Source organism: Pleurodeles waltl, chromosome 10, assembly GCF_031143425.1.
Source record: "Pleurodeles waltl isolate 20211129_DDA chromosome 10, aPleWal1.hap1.20221129, whole genome shotgun sequence".
NCBI lineage: Eukaryota > Metazoa > Chordata > Amphibia > Caudata > Salamandridae > Pleurodeles > Pleurodeles waltl.
This window is the reverse complement of record NC_090449.1, coordinates 70723865-70749072: the sequence shown is the minus strand read 5'-3', so window position 1 is coordinate 70749072 and position 25208 is coordinate 70723865. Positions and strand designations below refer to the sequence as shown.

Here is a 25208-nt window from a genome sequence, read left to right as displayed (position 1 = left end):
GACATCTGGAGCCCCCTACAAACCTCCCTGCTAAAGACTGATGCACTGGCAGATTAAGGAGGGTTGGAGCGCTAGAAGGCCCAGGGGATATGGAGGCATGGCCAGGCAACGCTCCACCCCCCAGGAGGAGAAAGTTCTACTGCACCCTGCTGTACATTGCTGAATATTATGTGATTTTACATTATTTGCTGTTTGATGCACCACAAAATTGAAATAAATAAATCATTTTAGTTAAAACAAAGTATTAGGATGGTCGGACTAGGCCGACTAAACAAAACATGATGAAGGACGTGCACAATATGGGGAAGGAGCCATTCGTATTGGCTGTAGGTAAAGGAAGCAATGAGACTGGAGCTTGTGCGTCTGAGATTATAAGCTGCCCCCTAAATCTATGGGACAAAGTCAGATCTGGATATAATGCAGCAAGACTAGCCACGTTGATGTGACAAAAATACAGTAAAGGTGGCAGATAGCAGTAGTTAAAGGGGGGTGCAAGATGCAGGAAAGAACAAGGTACACAACAGCACCGAGAACAAAGTGCAAGAGGTACTCAGCACAAGGTACCCCGGGCCATCATTAGAGTAAGATTAAGAGCAAACCGCAAACAAGGCACACATGTGTACACAGCAGATGCCACAGGAGAACATCAATCACAAGATACAAAAAGGGCATACAACAAATTAGTCAGGAGGTTCTATGTAGCCGAAGGTACAGCGGATGCTAAGGGGGCACACCTCAGAAATGGAACCTGAGGGTTCCCAACACATATCATTGAGGATAAAATGGATGTCAATGAGGGCTTCTATCCTTTTTAACTAACCTGTGTGGAGGGTTTCAATGAGGATAAGCTGGATGTCAATGAGGGCTTCTAGCCCTTTTAACTAACCTGTGTAGAGGATTTCAATGAAAAAGGACAGAGCAGACCATTTAGACAGTGGTTCTTTTTGACCTAGATGAGGCAGGCTCATCTGAGTTTTTGTAAAAAAAAAAAAAAAAAAAAACCTCTTGCCATTTTTTGTTTTGTTACATGATGACATGTTACAGGGGGCAGAACAGGGATGGGTGGAATGCAGGGACATTGTGGCACATTTGCCTATTTTGCAGCCATCACCCTACATACATGGTTTCATGAGCACATAGCAAGGATTCTTCCGTGTTTTTGTTGATTAGATAAGCAAAAATTGTCTTTCAGTCGCACCATGACAACAGTTCTGTGTAACAAGCATGCATAATGCACTTCACTGTGCTCTGCATGCAGAACCAAATTCCTTTAGTATAATGCCCATTTCATGAGTGGGAGACAGAGTTTGATTAAACATATGAAATGGAGCTGATAGCTGGGAGCTTTCATTGCCTGTATCCGATGCAGGTTCATACAGAAATATGAATCATCCAAAGCCTGGGTAGCTTGCACACATTGCACAGAGTGAACACAATGCTCAAGACTGGGGTCCCGATCACAATGTACTTTTTTATGGGAAGCCTACTACAAGATGAAGCACGAGGTGTATGGGGTGCCTTGAACATGATATAGAATTGCCCAGAAAACAGTAAGGGAGCCCTCCCAGTAAATACTAGTGGTTCATAGATCATGATACAGGAGGCACCCAGTATATGTTGCATTAACTCCCAAAACAAGATACAGGTAATCCGCGGACCCAATACAGTGCATAAAAGGGGGATCATTTTGCTGAGGCAGGGGGAAATCCTAATAATAGCAACCGAGTGTACTTAACGGAATTTACATGATCCCTTTGAGAACATGTACAGATGGGAAGTAGGCACCTAGCATATGTATTGAGGCAATATGCACATTACTCAGAGAGTACCTAAGACAAGCTGATGTGACACCCTATTCAAGGTACTCTTGACCAATCACCAGTCCATCTTTATACACATGGTTCTGTTATTTCTCTTAATAGCAAATAGTCCTAAAAAGACTCCATTATATGATCTCTGAGAAACCCATAGTATGGCAAATTCTGAAACATTTGATGTGATTATTCCCTTCAACTCTAGCCAAAGTCAATTGAAGAATGAATGGATGGATTGTAACTTTTTAAAACTCTTTTATAACGAAACAGGATTTCTATAAATAACACTTAAACCGAAATGTGGATTGGGAGTTTGGCTATTGACAGGGTCACTGACTTTAGCTACTCAGGCAAATCCTTGTTTTGATATAGGTAATGAAAGCTCACAGTTATCGGCTCCATTTCATATGTATGATCAAATCCTTTCTCCTTTCAATAAATGTACGCACTTTTTGTCTTGGGAACTAGTTCTGTATAAGCTGAGATTAAAAGCTTGTCTTTTGTTCAAACCTCTAGTCAAGTCTTCGTGAATAACATACTTAAATCATTGTTTGCCATAGATAATCATTGTTTGTCCATGACTATAAAAACAGCCCATTCTTTACATGCTAGGCAAGTTGATATCTTAAGACATTCGTCAATGATGATATCACACCTCCACACATTATGTCTGTACATTGTCTTTAAGAAGAGGGGCAAATAAAGTGTAGAGTATATTGTCTGACTATTGAAGTAGCACACTTAAATCCCGAGTGTGTGGCTGACAATCTTAAAATGTTCAGAAGTTTATTTTAATTGAGTTTGCAAGATACCTTAGGCATGGAGGTACGTAACGAAAGAAAAAAATCAGTTTTAGTGATTTTCTGAGTGTGCATGATAAGCTGGACCTCCGTGTATGTTGTCTCTGTTGCTGCTGATTTACAGTAAAAACAATCTATAAAAATTATCTCTCAGTATCTACAAAATGTATTTAAAAATAATACTGTTGTATCTGTTTTGTTATACTGTATAGCCTTACAAAATAGCTCTAGCATTGTTTGATTACTGTGTATGTAGTTTTATGTAAACAGTTAGATGTTCTTAGGCTTGTGAGTTTCCTCTATAAAAGGAAATATAGGAAATAATTATAACTAAATAAAAGAAAGTTGATGCAGTACCGACTTGAAACCAATGAGGTAATGAGCTTCAGTCTTCCCAATAACAGATATGACCCCCAGCGTGTTAAATAAAACACAAAACTGATGTACACACCCTCATATATCTCCATAAAAAAAAGCAATACGTGTTTCAAACCAAACCAGGCTCATTATATAGGTGAAACTCATATTTCACCACTGATCCTAAAACGTAGGCTTCTAGCAAAGCCAGTTAGTCAGGCAAATCCATTCAAACTGTTATCTCTATTACTGACCAAAGTAATACAGCAGATCGGAACTTCTAGACATACAGAACTAGCTTCCACCACTTCCCCATCTTTGAATGAATAAACTGAAAGCAAATATATGTGTATCATCAATAATGGGGTTTAGTATAATTCAGAACTTACTATAATTGTTTCTGCTCAGGATGTGATTTGGGGGAATGACCATTATGCTAATCCCTTTGCTTTAGTTGTTCTAGACGCAGCTTTGCTTCCCAGAAGAACATATTGGAAAAACCACTGCTGTATTAGAGAACAACATATCAGCACACAAACGGACTTCCACAGTGTCACATGTTCAGTGCTAGACAGTACACCAATTATGACACACGCCTCCATTAATCCTGACAAGAGGCCAGATCAGTAATTCACTTGAGCCCCATCTATTGTGAACAAGAGTAGGAGGATGAGTAAGTGAGTTAGAGTAAGTGAGTGGAAGGTCTTGCCGCCAGAAAGAATGCCTGGGTGATGATGATGAGAAGGAGGAGTCAGTGTTCAATTCATTCCAGCTCCTCTGAGCGAATTATTTTTTTTCTTCCAGGATTGCAAATTATCTCCAGAAGCTCCTTTGAATACCTCACAGCAAGGGAGTGCAGAATCACCATAGGGCAGACTAGGTAGTTCCTGAGATGTACCCTTTCTTTACAAGGTTTAAAAAAGTCACAATAAGAGAATTTTTACCTCGTGGCAGGCTAGGACTGAGTCTGACCGATTTACACATTAAAATATTGGGGATCGTGGAGAAGAGCAAGGACGACTCTACCTGGATGGTCACCAGGATTTTAGCTCACATGCTCTTAGGTCAAATAACCATGCAATTTTGATCAAGGACCATAGGAGATTTCTGTTTTACGATCAGTACAAAAGTAGACAGGATGGCCCTAATAAGGAACGCCTTGTGGCTCAAGGTTGACTATTCATAGATACAGTCATCAAGATAGTGGACAATGATTTAATACTTTTACGTCATAGACAGGACCATGGTATGCATGAAAAGAATCCCTCCAGTTAAAGCAAATCCAGATGTTGTATTGGCTGTTTGTCCAGTCTTGCCGAGTTTTAGCACTCCTGGAGAATAGCAAGTATTCTGCAGAGGATTCCGGTAATGGCAATGTCAAAGCCCTTTGCTAGTTTCAAGGGACAGACACAATGTACTAGTGATGGACATGCGCCAAGAACGTTAGGAATGCAAGTGAAAACCCCAGTGGGAAGAATTAAGCATTCTGTGATTGGTAGGAAATTCAAAATATATGAAAAGACTGCCATGAAAGAACGGCCCTTCTTTTGAAAGTGAGGAACGGAAGTGAAAACCTCAGTCAAAAAAACGAGTGAATTACTACGCACAAGAGAGACTGATATTTAAGAAATAGCATTGGAGCCAAGAACATTTGAGAGATAATAACATAAAGGTTCATGTGTTGAGCACTTTAGTGCCACTACTAATGTGGATTTGAATAGCTTTATAAGGAGATGATAAAGATGGGTTTTATTACTAGAGACGTTCTTGGGAAAGAGCTTATCTGAAATCGCAGCGTGGGCAGATTACAAAAGTCTTGGTGCTCTGAACTCAGTGCGCTGCACCATTCATCTTCACCCCAGATGAATGCTTTTCTTTTCCAAGTTTAATTTTACAGTTGGTTATCGGCCAGGTAACAGTTATCGAAATTGATAAGAAGCCACACAACCCACCCTCTGTTCTTGCAGGTTAGTACAATATTTCTTTCAATCAAGAAACAGAATAAGCACAACAAGCATTAAACAAAAGAAACTTGGCTTGCACAGGAACCATGGTTTATAAAACAATGGGTCTCTTAATGTCCCTGTCAATGCCAACCCCTTAAAGACCATGGTCCAGAATATAAATGGATGTTATAGTGGAGCTACCCCTCTCGGACTCCTGCACTGTGCTGCTAGTGGTAGTGGACTGTTTCACAAAAATGGTCCATTTTCTTTCCCTTCCTACTTTGCCATCTGCTGCTGCTTTAGCTGTTGTGTTTTTGAAAGATATTGTATGTCTCCTTTTCTATCAGATAATATTGTTACAGACAGAGGTACCAAGTTTATTTGCTGTGGAGAAATAAGTAGTAGTAAATCCGGCACAAGGCATTGAAAGTGTTCATTTCCCACCTTAGAAGTGATCTGTGTTTACTCCAGCAAAGGACAGGATGTCCAGGATGGAAAAGGAATAGATCACTTCCGAAGTTGGAGGAGATGGAGTGAAAGTTACTTCTCCACAGGAAAACTTTTTCCATTTGTTAAAACAACAGAAGAAACGTTTGTTTGCGCACGGCTCACTATCTCACTAGTGCCTTAGATTATGTTATGTGCAATTATGATTTATGGAAATGCGAGCCCAAGAAATATTTCATGACCTTCCCAGTAATATGCCTGGAAACCTTCGCCTGATGCAGTTTTCCAAGCATACTTGTGGAATTGTTGGAAAATGCCAAAATGTAGTTAGTGAATCCACACCCATTTGTGCTTCGCATCATTAACCCCAGAACAAAGAGAGAGTTTAACGTTGAGGTATTGGTTATCTGAGTTTACAGCATCACTATTATTCTTGTATGGGATGTTTGAAGACATAGGAGTTCATGGCATGTGATGTTAGGTCAAAGACAAATCCACCGCTGTTGATTTCATTCAAAGTACTTTTTCTCCAGTTTCATATCCCAAATTAGCGGGCATGTTGGCTGAAGAGTATTATGCAGAATTTGAAGAAAAACATATTCGGGTTCATGTCCAACTCAGCAAGAGCTCTTTTAGCCTCAAAAGCATTCCTAACATGGGCGCGACTTGGAATTAATTTGATGACATCTAGTAGACCAGGTGAGTTCTTACTTAAGTTCTTCTTTAAACCCAGATATTATTATCGTTACAGAGAATGCTGGTGAGAACCACAATATGCAAGCCAGGGTGAAATGTAAAATCATCTAGCTCACGCGCAAGATCCAACATCTGTGACAGAATTACATAGTACCACCCGAAGTTCATTTTGCTCCTTCCAAGCCAACATCCTGGTCATTCTCAGAGCCAAATGCAATTGAAGAAGAGGTAGACAAAAGAAGGGTTTGCTGCAAAGTAATGTGAATCACTAGCAGCAGCTGGGTAATTAGACCTTGTAAAAAATACAGTATCCTCTGCAACTCACTTTTGTAAAGCTTCGAGATTTACCTGAGGCGTCTTACTGTTCTTAAAATAGGAGAGATTTTTCTCAAAGCTTTCTACAGTCCCACAGTTCATGGATGACATCCCATGGACAGAATGATGTCCTATAAAACAGAACCATGTTGTTAGCGTGCACGTGCAGTAAGAGACAAAGCAATCCAAATTACAAAACACCATCATAAGATATGATGGTGCATTAAAACGTCTGGACCTTGTGATGGACGGCTGGCATTGTTTCTTGCCAACTTCATGACTATGGATAACAAAGACGTGTAAACTCAAGATTTGGTAAGCAAGCTGTAAGTGGGGATACTGAGATCTTACCCCTCTGTACCAGGCAGTTGGCGTCCCACCAAACTCAGTCTGTTGAGTTTCACTGGTTGACATCTGAAATAAACAGCTTTGGTAGACAATTGCTGCAAATACTGGACGAAGGAGGATTTATGACATTAATGCTTCTGGACCAGTCTGTGGGTTTTGACGCACCATTTGGCGATTCAGTGTCTCAGAGAATTTGTAGGTTCTTGTATGTCAGTCAAAAATGTTTCATTTCTGGGGCAGAAGCCAAGCTGTAAAAATTATGTTACTTGTCTGCAGATATATTACCTAGTGGCAGTCGCCACTAGGTTGTACAGTCAGGACTTTGGGCCAGATGTAGCAAAACGCCAATTTGCGAGGTGCAAAGTGCGAGTCCATGCGACTCGCAATTTGCACCTCGCAAATTGGTATGCAGTACGGTGTCTCAGACACCGACTGCAACTCGCTATGGGGTCGCAATGACCCACCTCATGAATATTCATGAGGTGGGTCGCAAATTGCGGCCCCATAGCGAGTATAGGCACTCGCAAACATGGAAGCCTGCTGTAGTCAGCAGACCTCCATGTTTGTGACTGCTTTTAAATAAAGCAGTTTTTATTTTCTCTTTGCAGCCCGTTTTCCTTAAAGGAAAACGAGCTGCAAATAGAAAAAAATACCGAAACCTTTTGTTTCGGTTTTTTTCAGAGTAGGCAGTGGTCCATAGGACCACTGCCTGCTCTGAAAAAATAATTTTGTGAGCATTCACAAAGGGGAAGGGGTCCCGTGGGGACCCCTTCCCCTTTGCGAATGAGTTACCATCCACTTCAAGTGGATGGTAACTGCGAGTTGATTTGCGACCGCTTTCGCCGTCACAAATCAACTTAAATCGCGGTGCGAGTCGCAAATAGGAAGGGAACACCCCTTCCTATTTGCGAGTCGGAAACACATTTTGCGAGTCGGTTCCGACTCGCAAAATGTGTTTCTGCATCGCTTGAGGGCTTTGCACCTCGCAAACGGCGTTTTTCGCCGTTTGCGAGGTGCAAAAGCCTACCTACATCTGGCCCTTAGTTTCTATAGAAAAAGCGTTTTTGTTTTGCTAATAACTTTGGTACAGTTTGAAGACTCTTTAGCAGCTCCCTCTCTGTGAAAGCAATGCTGGCTCCCATGGGAGGTGGGGAGCCAGCAGGGACCGTGCGGGCCTTCAGTCTCCCCCCACGGTCCCCAGCATTGTGACTGGGGAGCACCCATGTCACATCGCCAGGCCCTAGGGGATGGGGTCCACAGGGCCGAGATCGGCCTGAGGAGGGAGGGCTGCGTGCCCCTCCTCCCCACCCAAAAATATAAATAATTAGGCTGCGCCCTGGGGGATGGGGTAGCTGCAACCCATATCGGCCTGGGAAGGGGGGGCCGCACCACCCCCCATCCCTCCCCAAAAAAATAATGATTAGGCCGCACCCCGGGGAATGGGGTCCCCGGGGCTGAGAACGGTCTGGGGATGTGGGTATCATTGATAATATTAATGTAGCATTTGCAGTAAAATTATTTAGCAGAAAAATTTGCATGGCGGGGCACGAGTTAAAGTTACCTTAGGCCACGAGTTTTAGTTACTCGAGATAACTCTAACTATAACTGATGAATTTCTATGGTTTGATACATTTAAAATGTGAACCTAACTATAATGTTCCTGTAACCTTTGGTTTTAAAAGTGAATTTCTATGTTTTTTTTAATTCTGTTACCTAACTATAACCTCTGGAACCTTTGTTTTTCTCAGTGAATATTATATATAGATAGATATAGATGTAGAGAGATAGATCTTTATAGGTATAAGCCTATTTTGTGTGGTTCTGTTTTAATTACTACAGCACCCAGAATGCTTCATTGTGGGCAGGACAAGTGTTAATATATATAAATGAAAGAGAAAATGGACCCACTTACCGTGAAATAGACCTAGGTGGTCAAAATGCCTCAGTGCAATTGTTTGTTACATTAATTAAAAGGAGTTGCCAAAAGTTCAAGGAGTGCAGAGTTTCCTTTGCAAATCAAATTGACTCAAGGGTTGCGATCTATCCTTCTGCTTGCACCAGCTGATGAGCACTCTTAGAAATGGGGTCTCTAGTTGTCAGTCAGTTTGCACCCTGTCCAAGTAGGGACCCTCACTCTAGTCAGGGTAAGAGAGATACACAGCTCAGACAACCCCCGCTCACCCCCTTAGTAGCTTGGTAGCTTGGCATAAGCAGTCAGGCTTATCTCAGAGGCAATGTGTAAAGTATTTGTACAAACTCACACAGTAAAAGAGTGAAACCACCATAAAAGGACTCTACACCAGTTTAGGAAAATAGCCAATATTTATCTAAATCAAACAAGACCAAAAGTACAAAAATCCAACATACACAAGCAAAGATATGATTTTTTAAATATTTTAATTCTCAATAAAAACACTTAAAAACACAATAGTTCCAACTGTGGCTATCACAATGTTGTTGACTGAGTCGTTTCCAACAGTCCGACGCCACTCACGGAGTCACACAGACCCCCAGGTATCAGTACCTTTGGTAATGAAAAAAACAAGCCGGTACACGGTGTCGGGGAGGTGAGGCATCACTGGATCCGGTGCGGTGTTGGTTCCTTGCTGCAGAGCAGGGGAGGTGATCCGGTATCCGTGCGAGTCATCGGCTTCTGACGATCCGGCAGGGTCGATGAGTCCGGTGGGTCTTGGGGTCCAAGTTGTCTTGAGCCGGTGTGCCTAGATCTTCTTCTTTCTCACCAGAACTCACTTCCAAGGGCCCAGGAACTGGATTGGCACCACTTGGCAAGTCAGGGTCCTAAGGAGGAGTACCCAGGTGCTGGCAGGTGAAGTCTTTGATGTCCCTGAGACTTCCTAACAGCAAGCAAGCTCAGTCCAAGACCTTGGGGAAACCTCTCAAGCAGGATTTTAGAAAGCAAAGTCCATTTCTTTCTTTCTTAAGGCAGAAGCAGGAGCAGCAGGCCAGCACAGCAAAGCAACAGGCATAGTGGCAGGTCCTCCTCAAGCATCAAGCTCTTCCCCTTGGCAGATATTCCTCTTTGAAGTGGCGGCAGCCAATCAGATCTCATTTTGAGATCTGTTGGATCAATGGGCCCTCCATGTCTCTAGATCTTTAAAAAAACATGTTTTCCCCATGCAGTTTCACATTGGGATTTTAGACACGACTACAGCCCGAACCGCTGAACAGATATACACCAAATTTGGCAGAAAGCTACATCTTGGTCTAGAAAGAGCTTGTTTTGTAATTTTATGTAATTCTGTTCAGTAGTTTGGAAGTTAATATAGAAATAAAAATATAAATATCTAGGGATCCGGATCCGTGGGTACCTGTGGGTGGGTAATAGCGGATCCTGGTGAAAAGCAACACTCTGATTGGCTGGCCTCAACCAGAAACAAAAGTCAGAAGGTGCAGTTGCCATTTTCTTTGACACTGGGCCCAGGGGAGGGAAAAAAAAAATATAAAGACACATAATGGGTCTGGACACTGGTATCCTGACCCCATAGGGCACATGAGGGGTCCCCAAAGCACCCCATATCGCTAAAATTGGCCCAATTTATTTGGTGGGGAGGGTCAATCCACGGATCCATTGCGGCGTTCAGCGTGGCCCCCAGTGTAAATCTTCAATGGATCTGCAGATCTGAGGCACAATGAAAAAAATACATCCACTTAATCACCAAACCCCAGCATGGGGATGGGTACCTGTGGCAGGGGGAGGGGTTGGCTGCAGCCTCTGCGGCCATTAAGGTACAATAATTATATATTACTTTATGTTAAAAGAACTGTAGAAATTCACTGAAGAAACCAAAGGTTACAGGGACATTATATCTAGACTGAGGTTTTACCTACACAAAACCATTGAAATTCAGCAGTAATATTTACACCTATAGTTATACATATCTGAAAAATCTATAACTCGTGCCGTAAGGTAATTTTAGACACAAGTTGTAGTTTCTTAACATAAGTATAACTATTTAAGTCCATATATATATATATATAAATATTGTAAGCAATCTTTCTACAAGAAACGTTTCCTTCCCTTTTTGGCAGGATTTGATATTTATGTGTAACATGGCCTAGTGTGTTCACTTTGCGTTTTTAAAACATAGATTTATTTATTTCCTTTTGGTATGTAGTTCATCCTCCACCGGCTGTTTTATGTTGCTGATAAATGCGAGGCACGAATCGACTTTCGAGAGCTAACAGGTAAATTCTGTTGATTTCCATTTTCGAAACCAAGGCTTATGTGCAATTTATGCTATCTCGTATGTACATCTGGCATATCATCTATTTTCGATCATTTTTGTTTCATGATCGTGACAATTACAACTGATTTGTTTTGTCCATTTCCTGAGTAACTGGGTATCCCTTTTCGTTGTCTCTCCTTAGTAAACAAGTCTTTATTTATTCTATATAATTTATTGAAGTTTTAGAAAGCAGTAACAAAACCCCAGAAACAGTGACTGAGCGTTGTGCAAAGGATTGAGTTCATATAACAATAATAACAGCGAGATGATATTCTGCTCGCCTGGAGTCTTGGTGCTTGAAAAAATAAACGTCATACATTTCTTGACATTTCGTTGAGAGACTAACATTTTGCATAAAGGTGACGCAGTTGGTGCAAAATATTTATTTGGGATTTCGTTTCCAGTGCAAAAATTTACTTGTGATGAAACGTAGCTCTAGAGTAACGCAAAGGGGGTGCACCATGGGTAGTAAGTACATGGGTGTTCCAATGCAACCACACATGATTTTTCATGCAAACCTCTACCTACTAACATTTGTAGGCAGAGCTTTGCACTAAAAAATAATGCCCCTTAGAAGCTGGTGTTTAAAAGGAGAAATTATTTTATTTTTCCACAATTTTGTGACTTTGAATGTGTGCTGGCACTGTGCATCGCATATTCAAAGTGGAAAATGTTTTAAAGTTTGTCCAAACATAGGATTTTTTATTGGAAGGGTACCCTTTCACATGCCTGTGCACTATGACGTAAAGGTATATGCAAGGCACTACACAGCTTGTTTGTGTCAGAGCTAGGGAAGAGAGCAGAAGTGCCATATCTTAGCAGCTATGGCACTTTTCTGCTCCCCCTTTCACACAATGCAGCACAGCAACTTTGCCTGCTGTGCTATTTTGGGTGACAACTTTGTAAATCTGCCTCTGCTTGTCTTGGGACGGTCATATAAATCTTCAGGAGGATATAGTCTACGCTAGGTCTCTCCGATGGGTGACTTGTGAGCTACTAAGGTCACCATCTGCCAGAAAGTAGCTCACATATGGGGAGCCCAACCGAGATCCTATTTAAAAGGTTTTGAAACAGAGGAAGCAGCAGCACTTGGATCCAGAGCCTCTGAGAGGTAGTTAGGCAGATGAATGTTAGGGGGTGCATGTTTCTCTTTCTCATATCTGCCCTACAAATTCATTACTACTCTGGGTTAGCACTATGCCAGGATATGAACCATATAGGTGAAGTGGAACAGCTCACGGATGGCCTTGTCGGAGTATCAGTGGCTATGCGCAAGAGCAGCCCAAGACAGCAGGGACCGAATTGAGAGAGGAGATAGGCTAGTACCTCACTTACCACAGGGATGTTTCTGACTATGGATCTAGATTCAATGAATCAGCTTTGTTCTTAAGGTCATTTTTAGGAGTTTTTGCAAGTTGGTTAGATTTTTCTTCCATCGCTTCTCAATCATGCGAAAAAGGCTCCTTTTTCTTTGGGTCGTTGGAGCATCAGTTTATTGATTTCTTGGATTTTCTCCCTTCTTTTGAAGGAGAGGGACACTGTTTAGGCTGTTTCTCAGATTGATGTTGTAGTGTGGCTTTTTCTTGTCGGAGTTTGTTCGTCTTTAAACATTGTAGGTGACTGTTTCAGTTAAAGTGGCTAACGAGATTCTCAAATGCTGATGTGCTGGTTAGACCAATCTGGCGAGGAGTACCTATTTTTTGTATATCTTTCTTGGTTGGGGGGATTTTGCAGTGATGCATAAGTTCATGACTTTTCCAAAAAGATGAGAAAATCGAAATGGAACTGTTATACTGTGGACTCAATTTCAAGTTACAATCTCCTAGGAAGAAATTGCCTGAATATGTTAAACGGTGGTTTCTCATATAATCTATACATTCTTCTATACAACATTGATAGAACACTCCTGGCTTGCCAGTAGCTTGATGTACCATTTTGTGGTGTGTCCGGGCTGTGGACCTTTGAACTTCGCTCTTTCTCACAACCAGCTTCACTTGAGTTTTACTGGTGCCTTGATTACAGATATTTCACTTCCCGGCTCCAGGCGGGTTTCTCTTAAAACAAAGTAATACATTTATTTGAGTGGAATATAATGCCACATGCACAGTAGATATGCATACAATTTCTAGATACTTAATAGAATTCAATTTTATTGATGGAAAGTTAGTGTTTCTAGTCTGAAACGTCAAAGGAAACAGATTACATGCACTAGCAATTACCATCAACTTTTGATGTATAAGATAAAATCTTTTATTTCATCAACAAAAGTATGGTCTGTGATTTAGGCACTAGTCTTGTCCAGGCTTCAGAGGTCGAAATGAATTTCTATGTGAATTTTCTGGTCTATACAGCAATCACTGGAAAAAAAACTTTAGTTGAAGTTTAGTTAAGTTTGATGGTGGACATTAGTGTGTGCAACACAAAACCTGAAAAATTGGATATTTGCCAGTTAAGACAGTAATATAATCTTAAGTTCCACCCCTTCTCTTAGTTTTCAACATTAAATGCATGTGTCAGAGCATGAATTATTGTGATAGAAAACTAATTGAGTGAATAAGTGCAGTGAGAGTGAGAGGTAAAGTTAATTGGTGTGTTAGTTACAGAAAGCATGTGACATTCTTAAATTGGCCGCTATGTTGGTTGGTATCGTGATCATGTGTTAACTAACCTATGGCATTTTTTGACATGACACTATGATTTTAGTTTTAGTGTTGTGTTGGTTTTCCACTTACTGTCTCTCTCAAAAGGTGATTATACCCTGCGCCAAGCATAGATTAGGGATGGCATAGATATTGTAATGCACAATTATAGTGTAAAATATTGTGGAGCAGATGAAATAGATGACAACTACACCACACGGGGAAAGGTTGCCAACAGCCTACCAGGGACATTTTTTTTTTTTTTTCAAATATATTTTTATTAACTGTTTGCTGTTTTACATATGTAGATCTATTTACAGTAACATTTTGTCCTTATTATACATTTCTACTAATTGAGCCGCATCTTTGTTCTGCTTTGCTTGCAATGTGTTTCACAATTACCTGTTCATTTCAGTAATATTATAATATTTATACATCATTGTTTCCAGCTCTTAATCAATCCGTTTTTATGGTGTCAGTTCTTTCAGTGCCCCTTGTTACTTTTTATATTTGTGACCTAATAACAGACTTAACTCCTCTACAAACTGTAAATAAACTTATTGGCCTATGTGGGTGGATCTGCTTAATTTCCAAAAGGGAGGGCTGTCAGGGCGTTTCATGTTATATATGAGTGGCCTATATTCCGTTCCCCTCCCTCCTCTATTTTTTTTTAAAGTTATTGTGTCCTGTCCCCCCGCACTCTCCCTCCCCACGTCTAGGCTGGCGGGGCGTCTGGTGTTCCTCCCATCATGGTTTCAGGAACCTTTCCCTACCAGCATATCTGTTGGCCTTTTCAGATAGTTCATCCCACCCCCTCAGGTGCTATCGGTCTCTTCGTTAGGTCATCCCAGTTTGTCACTAGGTTTTCCCACTCCGAAGAGATGGGGGTCTGGCGAACTCCCCTGGCCTCCTCGGCCTTAAGGACCTGCAGCTCGGCTCTGGACCATCTTGTGACATCGCCTCTCCACTTTGTCAGAGAGGGGGGCGCGGGAGACTTCCATCCCTTCGTAATCAGTCTTTTATAGAGGGCTAGGGACAGGTCAAGAAAACGCCCCCCAACCCTGCTCCATTTGACGCCGGCTCTAAGGCCCAATAGACACATGGCGGGGGTTGGCCGGAGCTCCGTCCCGAACAGCTCCGTGAGGGTTGCCATCATCGCGTTCCAACCCCTCTGGAGTGTCGTGCATCCCCACATCATATGATCAAAGTCGGGCTCTCCGTCCCCACATCTGGGGCATGTCCTGGGCACCCCCCCATATATGCAGTGCAGCCGTTGAGGAGTAAGGTATGTTCTGTGTAGGTAGTTGTATTGGATATATCTCAGCCTCGTGTTGCGTGAGATCATCCTAGGATAAGCTACTGCCCTGGTCCACTCTGACTCGGACAGATCCCGCCCAATTGTCTTCACCCATTTTTCTCTTAGGATTGCAGGGGGTCCACAGCTGCCTCTATTTGGGCCCGGTATATTTTTGCAATCAAGTGAGGTTCCTCTCCTGCTGTCAACAAGAGGTGCAACACCCCGTGAATAGTGGGTTCTGCGTTGATCGTGACCCAATGATCCTTCAGGGTGTGCACCAGCCTCCTGAAGAGTAAAAATTGTCCTTGCGGTACTCCCCCCCCCTGCTACATCAGCGAATCTCCTTAGCACCCCCTCCGTGAATAGCCCCCCCACAGTCACTATCCCTGCTCTCGTCCATGGTCCCAATCCCAGCCCCCCTCGCTCCCCCGCACCCGGGTCCAGAGCGACGGCTGCCAGTGGCAGAGCGGGAGAGTACGGTGGCCCCACCCCAGTCCTCCTCTCGCACTGTTTCCAGCATTTCATCGCCACATTGCACATTATGTTGTCTCTTATGGGGGCAATCTTCCTGCCCGCCATATTTGCTGCTATCCGAGCTGTGTCTATTTCACCATGTGCAGTAGCCAGGTCCAGCCGTCCCCTATCCGCTAGCCAGCCGGCCACCCATTGTAACTGGGATGCCAGGCAATAAGCCTCGAAGTCAGGGGCACCCAGACCCCCCAGATGTGTCGGTCTGCAGATGGTCGAGAGCGCCGTTCTCCTGCGACCCTCATCCCATATCAGCTCTCTGAGCAGGGCGTTCAACTCTCGGAACCATGCAGAGGGGACCTGTAGTGGTAAGTTAGCAAAGTAGTAGAGGAGGCGTGGAAGCATGATCATTTTTGAGAGCGCCACTCTGGCCATGATTGTTAGTTTCAGTGATCTCCAGAACCCCACCGAGGAGCGCAGGGACCTGAGTGTCCTACCAAGATTACCGTCCCTAAGGTCGCTCAATTCGTGAAATATTTGTATGCCCAGGTATCTGAAGGTCCGCGGGGCCCAGTTTACATCAGCTGGGCACGCATCGGGGCGCGCGCTGTCTAACATCACGGGGAACACATATGTTTTCCTCCGATTAAGTCGGAGTCCAGATAGGCCCCCGAAGTCTTCCAATATCCCCAGTGCCCACGTGAGTCCTCTTGTCCCGTCCCTCAGGTAGAGAAGTATATCATCTGCATACAGAGAAACAATATGCTCAGTCGGACCCCAAACGATTCCCTTGCCCATGCCTTCACACTGCAGCTGCGACGCCAGGGGCTCAATTGCCAGGGCAAACAGTAGTGGGGATAAGGGGCAACCCTGCCTAGTTCCCCTGTATACTGGGTATGCACTGGAAATCGTCCTTCCGGTCTTAACTCTTGCTAGTCCACCCATTTCACCCACTCCTCTCCCAGCCCCATTTTGAGCATCACAGTCCTTAAATAGTCCCATCTGATAGAGTCGAAGGCCTTCTCGAAGTCCACTGCGTGTAAGACCCCCGCTGACGGCCTCAGGTCCCTGGGCATGTGCAAAATCGTAAAGACCCGTCTCAGGTTCTGGGAGGTATTACGGCCAGGGACAAAGCTGTTCTGGTCAGCGTGCACTAACTTGGTCATAAGGGGGAGCAGCTGAGCAGCCATGATCTTGCTAAGAATTTTGAAGTCGCTGTTTAGCATTGATAAGGGCCTAAAGTCCGTCACCGAAGCTTCCCTGTCTTTTGTCTTGGGGAGCGACACCACCAAAGCCTCCCGCAGTGTGCGCAGCAGCTCTCCATATTGCAGTGCTTCCGCGTACATCCCTGTCAGTTGGGGAGCCAGCAGCGACTTGTATTTTTTATAAAAATCCATAGGGAGACCGTCTGTTCCTGGGGTCTTTCCAGGTGCTAACTGTGCTATTGCTTCGTTTACTTCCTCCACCGATACTGGTCCCCCCAGGCTGTCTCTCTCCGCTGCACTCAGTGTTGGTAGTGGAGTTTGCTGTAAGTACCTATCAAAGGACTCCGTCTGCAGTCCGTTGGGTTTCCCGTACAACTGCGTATAGTATTCCCTGAATGCGTCATTTATGGGGCCTGGCCTGAGCCTGCGAGATCCCTCCCCATCTAACACACATGTGATAGGCTCACCCTGTCCCCCTGGGCGGACCAGCCATGCCAGCAGTCTCCCCGATCTGCCCTCTTCCGCCTGCAGGGATGCTAAGTATTTTTGCCTATCGTGGCACCGGAGCTGCTCTTCAATACGGGAGTGCTCCCTGCGGGCACGGTTATATTCTTCATTCTCCTGAGCTGTCTTCCCTTGTCCCAACTCCCCCTCAGGCATATCCCTCTCCAGGGCGTTCAGTTCCTTTTCAAGTGTGCGCCTCACCCCCACCGACTGCCCCAAACAGAAGCCCCTCGTCACCACTTTGAGTGCCTCCCACTCCAAGGCCCTGGAGGGGGTGGACCCATTGTTCGTCTCAATATATTCTGCCAGGTGACCGTGTAGGGCCTCTCTGTACGCCTGGTCCTCAAGTGCTGAGGGAGACAGTCTCCGTGACGGTATGGGGGGGTCTATCCTCCGACACCCTCATCGTTATTAGCAAAGGATTGTGGTCAGACAAGGTGCGGGCTAAATATTCCGAGCGTGTCATATTATTTATCAGGCCTGCAGTGCAGACTACCCTGTCAATTCTGGTGTGCACTCGGTGGAGACCCGAGTAGTAAGAGTAATCTCTAGCAGTTGGGTGATGCACTCGCCAGACGTCCGACAACCCCCACGTGTCCAACCACTCGCTCAACCTTTTGGCTGTTTTAATTGTCGCTGCCCCCTGTAGAGGCGGGGTGGACCAGTCCATATTTGTGTTTAGCACTGCGTTAAAATCCCCCCCCACTAACAGTTCTCCGGCGTATTGGCGTGTGAGGTGTCTCGACAGGCTCGACATGAAGGGTACCTGGTCTTGGTTGGGGGCATAAATGCAGCTTAAGACTATCGGTATACCATGTAGTCTCCCTTCTAATATCACAAATCTTCCCTCTCGGTCTATGTTGGAAGAGGTCATTGTGAAGGGGACCCCCGCTCTGATCCATACTAATGCACCTCTTGCGTAGGCTGAGTATTCCGATGCAAACACCTGCCCCCTCCACCTGCGTCTTAGCTTCTCTCCCTCCCCAGGCGCCAAGTGAGTTTCCTGCAGTAATGCCACCTGTACACCCCTTCTCTTTAAATAGGAGAGTATTTTGTGCCTTTTAGCTGGTGTGCCCATCCCCCTAACGTTCCAGGTCAAGATATTGTAATCCGCCATTTCATAATATCAGTCTGGTGACATTGTCCCCGGTACTCCCAAGCCTCGGAGTTGTTTTTCCACATTTTCATGCCTTTGCCATAATCTAATTCCGCCACCCACTTTGCCATATTAACTTGTAACTGTGTATCCCAACTCCCGATCCCCAGGGCACCTCTTAACTTGTTGGCTGCCCAGAAAACTGCGCAACAGTGCAACTTGTTCAACTTCTTGTCAGCATTACTCGCCATTTTGTTAGATAGGCGAGGTTCTGGTCCGGGGGGTGGCCAAGTCCGGAGGGGCCGCTATTTCAAATGACATGCCCTGTCTCCGGTGCCTTCCGCAGGCCCAGGCTAGCCAAGTTCGTCAGCCGTTTGTGGGGTCACCTTTGGGGCTCGGGCTGAATGTTCCAGGTCTTCCGCAGAGGACACCAGCGTGTCGTCCGTTTCATCCCCAGAACCTTCCTGGGGGGATGCCTCACCACCCATGCGTCCCGCTGCTTCCAGTGCTTCCTTCCTGCCTTTCTCTTTCTGTGTTTGTGTAGGTCTACGGTCTCTGGACTTCCTTCCCTTCAGAGCTCGGCGAGCCCTACCCCCAGTCGGGCCCTCTCCTGTGGAACCTCCCGCCTGGGAGCTATGTGACTCCAGCCATTCCCACGCCTCCTCAGGGGATTGGAGGAACGTTGTCTTCCCTTCAAGCATCACTCTTAATCTGGCTGGGTAGAGTAGCGAGTACTGGATTCCTTCCTCCCTTAGGGCTCTCTTGACTGTCAGAAACGAAGTTCGCTTATTTTGTACCTCCAGGGTGAAGTCCGGGAATAGTGTCACCTCCCCGTTTGCGACTTTAAATGGGCCTGATTCCCTGGCCCTCTGCAGGAGGGTGTCCCTGTCTCTGTAGTGTAAGAGTTTAGCTATCACGGCCCGGGGGGGCCTACCCGGAGCAAGGGGTCTCGCCGGTACCCGGTGCGCCCGCTCCAGCGTGTAGAAAGGAGTCAGGCGTCCGGGCGCCACTGTCGTACTGAACCACTTCTCCAGAAATTCAACAATGTTCGCCCCCTCGGCCCCCTCCGGGAGGCCCACCACTCCTACATTGTTCCTTCTGTTCCTTCCCTCCGCATCTTCAGCTCTCTTTTCGAGGCGCGTCACTCTGTCGACCAGGGAGGTCACTTCAGCCGCCAGATCTTTCTGTTTTGGTGCAATGTCCGCCAATGCGGTTTCTGTCTCTTTGACTCTGTCTACCAGTTTATGGTGGTCCGCTCTCAGTAGGCTCACCTCAACCGCGACCTGGCTGATCTCCCGCTGCAACATTGTTTTTGTGTCCTCAATCGCCCCGAGTATTTTATCTAAAGTATCCTGGACTTTGACCTGGGTGTGGCCCTGCGGGTCCGGTTCCCCGCTGTCAGCCAGAGCCGCAGTGTCCATGGTTCTGTTCTTGTGGCGGTACTTGGAGGACATCAGACCAGTGGCGGGCCTTGCCCCAGGGGCCCCGGCAGCGGCCCCAGCAGTTTCTATAGTTCCTCACCGAGGCGTCACTCTCCATTCACCATAGGCCTCACCCCCGTTCCCGGTTGGTCCTCCGCGGGATCCCAGCACTCCATCAGGACCCACTGTTTTGAGGCCGTGGCGCCAGGGGCTCCGCGCTGACACTCTCTGTTTAGCCGCTAGCCTCTCAAGCTCCGGGCCCTTTAGTCCGTCGTAGGCTCACAACTGTCACTCTTCTACGAGGCTCCGATTTGCCTCCCACTTGCTTCCCAAGTTGCACCGAAGACACTTCTATGCTCAGTCCTGCTCGTTTAGGGGTCTCCGGCGCTCCAGGGTGCCCGGGGGAGTCCGCAATTCCATCTACTGGGCATTCCACCCACCGCTCACCCCACGGGCGCGATCCGCCACTCACCAGCTCCACCAATTGATCCTTTTGCCTCGCTGGCTTGATCCTGTCAGCTGGATCCTCCTGCCCCGGACTCCAAGTCAGCACCCAGGGGTCTCGGGTCGGCGCAGTCCGGGGCCTCCCCGCTCCGGCACCCAACTCAAGCGGACCACCTGTCCCGCTGCAATCTCGCCAATGTCTACCGGGGTCCACGCCAGGGCCCGTTGTCCCCTGTTCACTCCACTTCTTAGGTGTGTGTCAGGGCCCAGAGCCCCACCTCAAGTTAAGCGGCCTCGCGGCTTGCCCCCGGGTCACCCCGTCACCTCGGCGTCGCTTTGCTCCGTCACTCTCTCTCTCATGGCCTTGCTCCGTCCCCGATCCTTTCTGGGGCCTCGCCCGAGTCCCAGAGTAACGCCACTTCGCCGCCCAACAGAGCGCGTCTTCAGTTGGGCCACCGGGCCCCAATCTGCATCTCCGCCGCAGCAGGAAGACTCCCCCGGCGTCCCCCGCTATTCTCAGGCCCGCAGCCCAGCGCGAGGCCACAGCTCCGATCGCGGGCCGGCCCCAGTATTCTCCAGGGGCCGCCCGCCTCCAGGAGCGCTGCCTCGCCGCACCCCGACTGGGCGCGACCTCACCTGGGCTCCCAGGCCCCCTCCGGCACCTCCGTCGCCGTTGGAGGACTCGGCCGGAGTCCACCGTCGCTCCGAGCCGTCTGCCCTCACGCCGCTTCGGATCGCGGCCCCACGCAAGGCCGCGGCTTCGGCCGCGTGCTCAGGCCTCCGGTCACCAATCTCTCCTACTGGCCGACTCCGGCACTCTCCGGGGCCGCCGCGGGGGCCCACTCACGCTCGACCCCTTCCGCCGGCTTCGCCCCACAGCCTGTACCCCGATCGGCCCGGAGAAGGCGCGCTTTCGAACTCTCTCTCGCCGGCTCCTCCGGAGCGAGAAATTCAGGCGTGCGCCATCTCCGGGTCCTTGGCCACGCCCCCTCCTACCAGGGACATTCTAATGGGGGATTATTTCACTGACTTTGACAAACAGCATTTAAGGGCCTGATTTAGAGTTTGGCGGAGGAGTTACTCCATCACAACAGTCACGGATATCCCGTCCACTGAAATCTAAATCCCATTAGATATCGTGGGATTTAGATTTCAGCGGACGGGATCTCCGTCACCCGTGTGATGGAGTAACCCCTCCCCCAAACTCTTAATCGGGTCCTAAGTCACTTTTCTCCGTAGGTGACCAATAAGGAAGAGCATGAATCTTGATTTTTATTTCTTATATGAACCATTTGTGAAGGAGGAAGAATTAAGGTTGTGAATTTGAGACCAAAAGACAGCAAGGGCATTACATACCAAGATTGCAATATTTAGTGAGTTAATTTTGGCGTCAGATGCATACCTGCTGATTAATATAAAAATGCTTAGTTTTGTATGAAAATGTAAAATCATGTTAGGTGATGGTTTAATGCATATACTATTAATTAATAACTACAGGTATGAGAAGGTAAGTAAAATACCATATTTTGCCCAGTTATAAAGAATTTTGTTCTCTCTCATTTCTGGTTACTGATAAACGTATACATACAATAGCCTTCTGAGGAAAGGCTTCTTTATGTCTGTAATGCATTGGAGTTAGACAGTTAGCACTTAATTAGGATGTAATGAACACGCTGAAGAATTTTAATTGAAGAAAAATAACATATTTTGATAGTCAAGAACAGACATACCAAAATTAATAATGCATCTTATATATGTATCTGTTTATAAATCACAGGATTCAACAACAGTACATTGTAGTCAACAGTACCTCTACTACTTAGTTTTACAAAATGTTTGAGTGGAGACACAAATCAGTTGGTGGATGCAATGGTTTCAATATTTGGGTTCTCTGACCAATGACCCTCCTCCCAAGATGCGTGTAAAGTGTTGTGACTAGCAAGGATAAATCACTGGAAGTTGGACTTAATAAGTAGTGCACATTAGTGGCCTCATTTGAAGCCTACTATAGCTTATTTCATAATCTCTTAACTTCAAAGAGGCATCTAGGTCTGAAGCAGGAGAGCCTATTCTTGGTTCACAAGGCCTGAAGACGTGCAGGTTTTCGTTTCTTTGTAAGCGTTTATTTCGATCCCCAGGATCATAAGAACATAATTTTAAAAAAGCCATAGATACAACAACAAGATAATAAGAGGACATGATAGAGTACATTAAATGACATATTAATTCGAGCTTTACATTTGGTGGAGCGTTCAGTGTTTCACCACTTTAAAGCTGAGGTAAAAACAACCTACCAAATCACTTTATAGGTTTCTCATTGGATTATTTAATAAATCCACCATAAGAAAACCAGTTGTGACACAGATCACGGTATCATTAGGTATGATATAAAACTACTATATATAGAAATCAAATAAATTACAATAAAAAGCATGTTATAACAAAGAGGTAGTACTCTCAAAGTCAGTTAAAAAAAAGTTAAACCGAACCCACAATAATAAGAATGTAAAATATACAAAGATTCTTTATGCTGTAACAGGTTGATTCTCAAGTTTTTTCAATGGGAATTAAAGAGGAGCAGATAACGTCCCTTATGGTAAGAATCTATTATCTATCTATTGCCTTGAAGGCACTTGTGCACCAAATCCATACAGACATAAGATATTAATTAGGCAATGGCAAAAACCATCACTCTATTGGTATGAGTACTGAGAATTCTAAAGGCCTCCAAGTACTTTCTAGTTTTCCAGATTCCTACAAAGAGGAGCTATCCATCTAGCTCTTTGAGAAACATACGAAGGGCAAAAAAATAACATGTGAGTAATTGATTCAGGTGCTCCCAGGCAAGCTGGGCATCAGTCATCCCTTGTCGTGCCTTACTGCTGAATCCGACCATTTACTACAAAACGTCTTTGTCGATAATGATTTGTACCTAAACTGGATGTTTGTGTGCAAAGGCCGGCACTATCTCATCGATTGTAGGCTCGTGCCATGGGGATGATTTGCAATCTAAAAGCTCAAGGTTTAGTGTACCCTTGAATATAGTTACATTTTGAACTGCCACAGTATCCCAGTAGATACTCTTCAAACCGGCTTTTGGGACTGAGCATAGATCATCTGGAGATAACCAAAGTCTCTCCAGTCCCAGTCTACTCTGCAGATTTTATACGAGTTTCAGCCATAGAATTGTGGAAACCCTCCCTGGCAACATAAGGTCTCTTAGTCCTCTTCGGTAGACTTCACGGGCTGGAGAAGACCATAGCCTATGCCAATAAATCTAAATTCTACATTCTACCTTCTCTATTATTCTCCTTTGGGTCAGGACCAAAAAAAGAGACAATTGGAGTACTTGCAGGGGGTCCCAAAAGTGACTGTGAGAACTTATTTTCAGCTGCAACCCTCTTTGAAGTGGTCCCTTTTTGGGTTTTGACTGTGTTTGCAGTCTGGTAGGTTAATAGTTTAATTTTTGAAGTTGCAAATACCAGTTAAAATTAGGCATTAGTTTTATCCCCAAGTAGTCAAAACTAGACTTTCAAGAAGGAGGAAGCTCTATTCCCCGTTGGATTGCGTTAAATATTATGTTTATACATGGACCCCAAACATCTGGGTGTGCCATATAGAGATCATTTGGGATCATGTCTGGACCTGGGGCTCTAGATGCATGCCAGGATTTTATAGCTGCCACGGTTTCGCTTAGATCAAATTCCAGTCGGCTTGATGCACTGTATTCAAGAACATGAGGGGTTCATCACCTTCTGTTCCTGGATTTTCATTACAAGAATATATGTTGCCAAAGTGCATGACCCACTCGTGTGGTTGAATGCAGAACTACACATCTCTTTTGGATCCTGTAGTACAATCTGAGGCAATTTTCCAAAAAGATCTATTTTCCTTCGTTGACATTGCCAATAGTAGATTTTCCCAAATGCTGCTTTCCCACTCTCTCCATGCTTTGGATAAATCATGCTTATTTACTGCTCTGTACCTTGCCCAATCTGGCCTGCACTTCGACTTGACTGCCCTTAACAAATCCCCTTTAGCTTCCCTGCAAGATTTAATAAACCAGGACACCTCCCTAGAATTTGGGGTGGTAACTCTTTTTCCTTGGTCTAGGAGATCCCTAATCTATGCATAAAAACCTTCATGGTTCTCCTGCAAACCTAATAATCTCTCCTCCGGGGGGAGGGCATTTAACTTTTCAACTTCCAGTTTGGCCATAGTGAGGGCTGTTTCTAAAACTTCAGGGTGCTTAGTCACCCTCTCCCACCGAATTGCTCTCCCATTGTTTGACTGTGAAACATCCCCAACACACCTGCTGCCCCGGATCAGAAGCTCCTCAACCATACTGCCCTTTTTCAGTCAGAGACAATGCGTTGTGATCACTATCCATTCTACCCAAGATAATCATGCCCATAAGAAATGGCCAGAAGTTTAACCCCCCTAAGAGGAAGTCAATGAGGCTGGTATGCCCCGGTCTATTAAACATAGCCCTGCCCTCCATATCCGAGAGTGCCCTTCCATTCACTGCTCTTAGATTATAGGTAAGAGTCAGTTTTAGTAATTGTGCTGCTCTAGGGAACCATCTCACACAAGGGAGGTCTAGCTGTGAAATCTTCCACTGATTATCTTGGTCTAGAGTCAAATCATGAAGGGATAACCCTATAGATTCAAAAGTTGTATTAAAATCCCCCCCCCCCCCCCCAAAAAAAGAAGCCATCTCCTGGTGGATCCATGAGAGCGTCTTCTAGCTCTTTTAAGACAGAGGTCTCAGCATTACGATCTCCCACCCGGTTGTAAACATTAATTATTGTCAAACTAGTTCCTTCAGGCAAGGCTAATCTGATCGCCAGAATATCTGGTGTGTCAGTGCTGATAAGACTCATTTTGCACCGTAGTGTTGTCTTGACCCAGGTTGCTAGCCCTCCTGAGGGCCTACCTGTGTCACACTGGACCTCTTTATTACAATAGGAGGTAAACCCGTTCCTATGTATAGGGGCAAGACACTGTGGGGCATATCTGCCAACATTTTCCGCTGGGTTCATGACGCTGTGGAATCCCTAGTTTGACTTCTTCCAGAGCTGCTTGGGGTTCCCAGTCAACCAACCTCACTAATTTCCATTAAACTGGGAATGCCTTACTCAGCCAGGACATCACCATTTACTGG

General features: G+C 45.4%; 1 protein-coding gene across 2 annotated transcripts in view; it reads left to right on the top strand.

Moving 5' to 3' along the window:
- The window catches only part of LOC138261081 (testis-expressed protein 47-like), a 124218-nt gene that overhangs the window by 26648 nt on the left and 72362 nt on the right, over positions 1 to 25208 (top strand). For both annotated transcript variants that reach the window (XM_069209709.1, XM_069209711.1), the window contains exon 2: positions 10860 to 10929. In XM_069209709.1, coding sequence (XP_069065810.1) covers positions 10860 to 10929 — 70 coding nt within the window. The remainder of the gene's footprint in view (positions 1 to 10859; positions 10930 to 25208) is intronic.